At 46.7% G+C, this 6,285-nt stretch overlaps 1 protein-coding gene across 1 annotated transcript; it reads left to right on the top strand.

Annotated features, from left to right (window-relative positions):
* Positions 1 to 646: 646 nt before the first annotated feature.
* Positions 647 to 5,569, top strand: Nanog (Nanog homeobox). The gene is made up of 4 exons (XM_038320939.1): positions 647 to 806; positions 2,755 to 3,008; positions 4,253 to 4,339; positions 5,105 to 5,569. Exons 1-4 carry the CDS (start codon positions 647 to 649, stop codon positions 5,567 to 5,569), a joined length of 966 nt encoding a protein of 321 aa, XP_038176867.1.
* Positions 5,570 to 6,285: the final 716 nt, after the last annotated feature.

Raw genomic sequence — 6,285 nt, 5'->3', positions numbered from 1 at the left:
GGTGCAGCCATGGTTTAACGGTGGAATATGGTAAAGCCACAAGAAGCTTTTTTTTTCTTCTTTTCTCTTTCTTTCTTTCTTTCTTTCTTTCTTTCTTTCTTTCTTTCTTTCTTTCCTTTTTTTTTTTTGTCTCTAGATTAGGTGGCCCCCATTCCTTTTTCCTTTCCCGCCTCTGTCTGGGTCACTCTGCAGCTTCTTTTGCATTACAATGTCCTTGGTGGGCCTTTCAGGTGGTTTTAACTGTGAATTCACAGGGATGAAGGGGCGTGGGTGCTGAGGTGGGTGGAGGGGGCAGGGAGGCGAGGGGGTGGGTGGAGGAGAGGAGTCTGAGGGGGAGGAGTGAGCCAGGTCACGGATCTACCACCTTTTAAATTTAGAGCCTTGAACTCTCGGCCTTCTACAAGGCTGAGCTTGTCTCTTGCTTTGTTGCTAGGTAGACTGAGGCTCGCTTCCTTCTGGCTTCTTGATAATATTACGCCAGAACGTATTGATTTTTTATTTCTAAGATCTTTTCCCCTCAACATTGAGCCTTAGAGTCTTAGCCTTGTTGTTAAACGCCTTTTTTTAAAGTCCCTGATTCTTTTCTTTTTTTTCTCTTTCTTTTTCTTTTTTTTTTTTTTTTTTCCCCTACTTATTTCTGGCTGACATGAATGTTGATCCCCCTGGTCCCCACAGTCTGCCTTGTTATGACCAAGCAGAAGCAATGAATAATGGAGACTTGTCACCAATGCCTGAAGTTCAAGATCCTGAGGAGAACAATTCTTGCTTTCAAGTATCTGTTGCTGAGAAACTCCAGAAAGAGATCGGTAAGTTCAATCCCCCAAGAAACGAATTAATGAGGGGAAGAGAAGGAAGAAACGGGATGAAGGGTTATCGCCTCTTTATGAATTGTAGTCCATAATCAGGTATTATTATCAACCTTCTGGACACCCCTCTCTGAAGTGTTGCTGGTAACACCAATGTCTGGAGCTGTCTTAGAGACCAGGGACATAGAGTCAGGCAATTCGAGGCTCTTATGGTGTGAATTTGAGACCCTAAATGTTTTAGGCTCTTTGGAGATAAATGTGTTGCAATAATTTAGCAAGGTGATTCTCTCATCTTAACTGTGCTGAGCATCAGGTGTTGTGGGGGGTGTTCTCAGCAGCTGGGAGACCTAACACCCCAATTCAGTGACGAGTACCCAGTTTTCAGTGTACAATTAGCTTGCAGTTTGTCCAAATGGCTTCTTTTTTCTGAAGAAGTGGTTGGCTTTTCTCTCAACCTTTGGAGGGAATGTGGGTGTCTCTTAGCAGCCTTGCACTTGTGAGCACGCCAACTAAACCTCAGTTCCTCATACCAAGCCGCTGGGGCCAAGGTCTGGACAGACTCAACCCAGGACTGTATTGTGTGTACGCACACACACACGTGTAGTGTACGCAGGTCCTACCACAACAACACACCTGGGCTGATGACCACTGTCACCTCTTTTCTGAGCTTTTGGTTTAATATCTGTCATTTTGGTTGGTAATTTTGATGTGGCAGAGTGCTGGGTTGGGGATGAGCCGGTGGAGGGGTGGGGGTGGGGGACATCCTTTGCAAGCAAATTCCAGATGTGTGTTTGGTGAATGTCCCTTGTGCCAGTACTTTCCATTTAGAAGCTGCTTTAAGGCCGGTGTGGGGAAGAGACCGGTAGTCCGTCGTCCTTAACTCAGACCGTGAAGCCCAATAGAAACAGGCTGCCCATGCATGCTTCAGCCCCGTCAGGGGCATTGCGTCACCCGGGGTGCTATAGCTAGGGAATGCCAGGGCAAAGCTGGGTGGTGGTTCTGGGTTCAACCCTTCGAGTCTCAGAAGAACAACAAAATACTTGGCCTTGTGGCACACAACTAAAAACCTAGCAGTGGGGCAGGGAAATTGGGGACTTTGTTTTAAAAAAACAAAAACAAAACCCAGCTGAAGAACTAGAGGGTTAAGGAGAGAAACAAGTCAGTTCATCGGAATTTTGCCCTCATTTTGACAGTGCTCTTAGTCGCTGAGTCATCTCCAGCCCATTTCTTTATTTGTTTTTTTTTTTGTTTGTTTGTTTGTTTTTTTTTTTTAACTGGGGCTGGTCTCAGCCTACCTCAGCTTCTGGAGCAGCTAGGCATCCTGTGTGTGCTACCCACCTCCCCACTCACTGCCAGAGATTACCTTGTATACTCACTGTCAGAGCTTACATTGTATACTCACTGCCAGAGCTTACATTGTATACTCACTGTCATATCTTACACTGTACATAGATCACGGTCCTAATTAAGAGAAATTAGGCTTTACTCCTACTTAGATCTAGGACTATGACGATAACTACTTTGACAATATGTTAAACCTAAATAGTAGGTGGGAGGCTTTTGTTTTGTTTTTTCTTTTTTTTTTTAAATATTTATTTATTTATTTATTTATTTATTATGTATACAATATTCTGTCTGCGTGTATGCCTGAAGGCCAGAAGAGGGCACCGGACCTCATTACAGATGGTTGTGAGCCACCATGTGGTTGCTGGGAATTGAACTCAGGACCTTTGGAAGAGCAGGCAATGCTCTTAACCGCTGAGCCATCTCTCCAGCCCTTGTTTTTTCTTTTTTGAGACAGGGTTTTTTTTTTCTCTAGCCCTGTCTGTCCTGGAACTTGCTTTGTAGACCGGTCTGGCCTGGAACTCAGATCGGCCTGCTTCTGGTGTGCGCCACGGTGCCCGGCTGAAAACGTTTTATTAACAAATTATCTGTTTATTCCTAGCAGGCTCTCCTTGCCCTTCCTCTGTGGACCCACCACCTCAGGACAGTTCTGATGCTCCTAATAGTCCCATAAAGCTGCCCACTCCTGAGTCTGAAGAGGGCACTGAGAATAAGGTCCACACCAGGAAGCAGAAGATCCGGACTGTGTTCTCTGACACCCAGCTGTGTGCGCTGAGGGACAGGTTTCAGAGGCAAAGGTACCTCAGCCTCCAGCAGATGCAAGAACTCTCTGCCATTCTGAACCTTAGCTATAAGCAGGTACGGTTGGCTCTTTCCTGCTGGAATATTACAGAACAAGGCTGATTTGCCAACGAGTGGAGTTAACACCTGGACGCCTCTCTAACCGAGGGCTCTCCTCTCTCATGTTAAAAATCATACAGTTCTGTGTAACTCGTGGTTCATATATTGTCCCCTTGAGTCCCATCAATTACTTTATCTTCTACTTCATTCTCCGCACCTACCACCAGCTCCCAGGTCACAGTCTCACAACGCAGCCCCGACTGGTCTGAAACGTAATGTGTAAACCAAAATGGCACCACGCTCACAGGTCTGCCTGCCTCTGCCTCCCAGTGCTCAGATTAAAGCAGTTCTCACCACACCCAACATTTTATTATTTTAATTTGAACCAGGCACGACAGCACATCTCAGCATTTGGGAAACAAATGGGGCTCCGTGAAACGCTGACTTTAAAACAGAAAAACCAAATGAAGTAATCTCTTCATCAGCACATACACCAAAACTGGAGCAGTGGAGAGAAGTTCAACCCAGATTCTTTTTGATTTTTCAAGACAGGGTTTCTCTGTGTAAAAGCCCTAGCTGTCCTGGCACTCTCTCTGTAGAGCAGGTTGACCTCGAACTCACAGAGATCCGCCTGCCTCTGCCTCTGCCTCTGCCTCTCGAGTGCTAGGGTTAAAGGTGAGTACCACCACTGCCCAGCTGTCTGCCTTTCATGGTAAAGTTACAGACTGAAAAGAAACGAAAGAGAAGGCAGTACGCTGCCAAGCTCTCAGCATCCAAGATGGAGACAGAAGGCTCAGGAGGCCAGGCCAGCCTGGAGCTCAGCAAAACTCTCTCAATAAAAACAGAAATGGCAGGGTGATGGTGGCACATGCCTTAGTAGGGTTCTTGTAGATAATTGTGTAGTGTATGTGAGGCCCTGGGATCAATCCCTGGTACTATTCCCCCACCCCAAAGGAAAAAGAAAAAAAAAAAGAAATTTGTCCCCTGATCTCCATGTGTCCCCCTCCATGCTAATAAACAATAAACAATATTATTTTTAGAATTCATGAAGCTGGGCTCATCTGCATGTCTATGTGTATGGGTGTTTTGCCTGTGTGTATGTCTGGGTACCATGTGTGTATAGTGCTCATTGGAGGCTGGAAGAGGGCATAGGTCCCCTGGGACTCGAGTCACCACGTAGGTGCTGGGAATTGAACCTGCATCCTCTGAAGTGCTCTTGTCTGCATGTCTTAAGTTTTAAAAAGCCCTGTCACTTTCTGCAGGTTAAAACCTGGTTCCAAAACCAAAGAATGAAATGTAAGCGATGGCAGAACAACCAATGGCCGAGGCCTGGCAACGGTGTGACTCAGGTAACTAGATGTTTTACACACTTTGATTTTTGCCATATCTGCACACACACACATCCACCACCCCCACCCCATGTGTCAGCACCATTTGTGGCCTGCCCACCTGGGAGCCTGCGCCCGTTTCCCGGGAAAGTAGTCAGTGGATTTGAACCACTGCTGTTCTTTTTCAGCCCTGTCCTGTTGTGTCTCCATTAGTCCCGTTGCCCCTCCCATGCCCTCTCCCTGTTCAAGTGCTCTTTCTAGTGGTGATTGTTTGGTTGGAAGTATCACCCCAGCCCCTGGCATCCATACACCCAAAAAGTCTGGGGTGTTTAGATGGAAGCTCCACCCCAAGCCCCCTACCCCCGAGAAAGCCCACCAAACCCTCTTCAGAGCTGCTCAAGACCACTCCCACAGGGTATTTAAACAGCAACCCAGAGAACAAATAGGTGGTTTCCCAGTCTTCCTTCCCCATCTCCTCTCTTAGGGCCTAGAAGGCCACCTGGGACCACTAGTATCCATTAAACCTGGGCTGTTTCTAATTGGGTTTGATTTGGTCTGATTTGAATTATTGCGTTGGCAGAGAGGTTTATCAGGTGGCAAAGCTTTTCAGTGATCTTTTTTATTTTTTGAGATGGGCTCACGTAGCCCTGGCAGTCTGGGATCCTCCTGCCTGTCTTGGAAGTGCTGGGATTGGAGCATGTGTCCCCGTGGTGATCTTTTTCATATTTCTTTGGCTTATGACTTTAAATTTCCTTTTTCACTCATTGAGTTAATCTCCTCTTCCAGAAAGGTTCTGCATTTATGGAGTATCCCAGCCTCAATTCCAGCTATCCTCAGGGCTATGTGAACACATCCAGAAGCCTTCCAGTGTGGGGCAGCCAGACATGGACCAACGCTTGGAGCAGCCAGACCTGGACCAACCCAACTTGGAGCAAACAGGCTTGGAACAACCAGGCCTTGACCAATCCAACTTGGAGCAGCCAGGCCTGGACCAACCCAACTTGGAGCAACCAGGCCTGGAACTCTCAGTCCTGGTGTTCTCAAGCTTGGAATAGTCAGTCTTGGAACACTCCCTTCCATAACTTTGGGGAGGATTCTCTGCAGCCTTACATGCAGTACCAGCAAAACTTCTCTGCCTGTGATGTGGAGGCGAGTTTGGAAGCCCCTGGGGAAGGTCATACCTATTTTAGCACCCCACAAGGCTTGGAGCTACTCCTGAACTACTCTATGAATATGCCAGGGGAGGTGTGAGGAGTGGACAACCCAGTTTCAAGTCAGGGCAGTGGCTGAATTTCTTCTATCAGGGATTTCAAGGATTTCAAACTCATGTGGTTTCTTAAGACAGGGTTTCTCTGGATATAGTCCTGGATATCCTGGAACTTATTCTGTAGATGGGACTGGCCTCAAACTCAGAGATCTCTCTGACACCACCACACCAGGCTTCTTTCAAAGATTTTTGTTTTGTTTTGTTTTGTTTTTTGTCCTGTTTTGTTTTTGTTTTGATCTGTTTTAATTTTTTATTATTAAAAATTTCCGCCTCCTCCCCACCTCCAATTTCCCTCCCCCCCACTCCCCTCCCCATCCCTCTCCAGTCCAAAGAGCAGTCAGGGTTCCCTGCCCTGTGGGAAGTCCAAGGTCCTCCCCCCTCCATCCAGGTCCAGGAAGGTGCACATCTAAACAGACTAAGCTCCCTCAAAGCCAGTATATGCAGTAGGATCAAAACCCAGTGTCATTGTCCTTGGCTTCTCAGTCAGACCTCATTGTCCTCCATGTTCAGAGAGTCCTATTTGATCCCATGCTTTTTCAGTCCCAGTCGAGCTAGCCTTGGTGAGCTCCCATTAGATCAGCCCCACCGTCTCAGTGGGTTTTTCAAAAGATTTTTATATATTTTTATTTTTATTCTTTTGGTGCCAGAGAGCAAATCTAGGACCTTGAACATGCTGAGCAACCACTTAACTGCTGTACCC

The sequence above is a fragment of the Arvicola amphibius genome, chromosome 2 (assembly GCF_903992535.2).
Source record: "Arvicola amphibius chromosome 2, mArvAmp1.2, whole genome shotgun sequence".
In the NCBI taxonomy this organism is placed as follows: domain Eukaryota; kingdom Metazoa; phylum Chordata; class Mammalia; order Rodentia; family Cricetidae; genus Arvicola; species Arvicola amphibius.
The sequence above is the reverse complement of the archived record's forward strand: the minus strand, read 5'-3'. Positions and strand labels throughout refer to the sequence as shown.

Excerpts from the sequence above, each read along its gene's own strand:
- Nanog (XM_038320939.1), top strand. The coding sequence starts at position 647 with ATGAATGTTGATCCCCCTGGTCCCCACAGTCTGCCTTGTTATGACCAA. Across the intron at positions 807-2,754 it reads GAAACTCCAGAAAGAGATCG|GCTCTCCTTGCCCTTCCTCT; the intron begins GTAAGTTCAATC and ends TATTCCTAGCAG. Across the intron at positions 3,009-4,252 it reads TGAACCTTAGCTATAAGCAG|GTTAAAACCTGGTTCCAAAA; the intron begins GTACGGTTGGCT and ends CACTTTCTGCAG.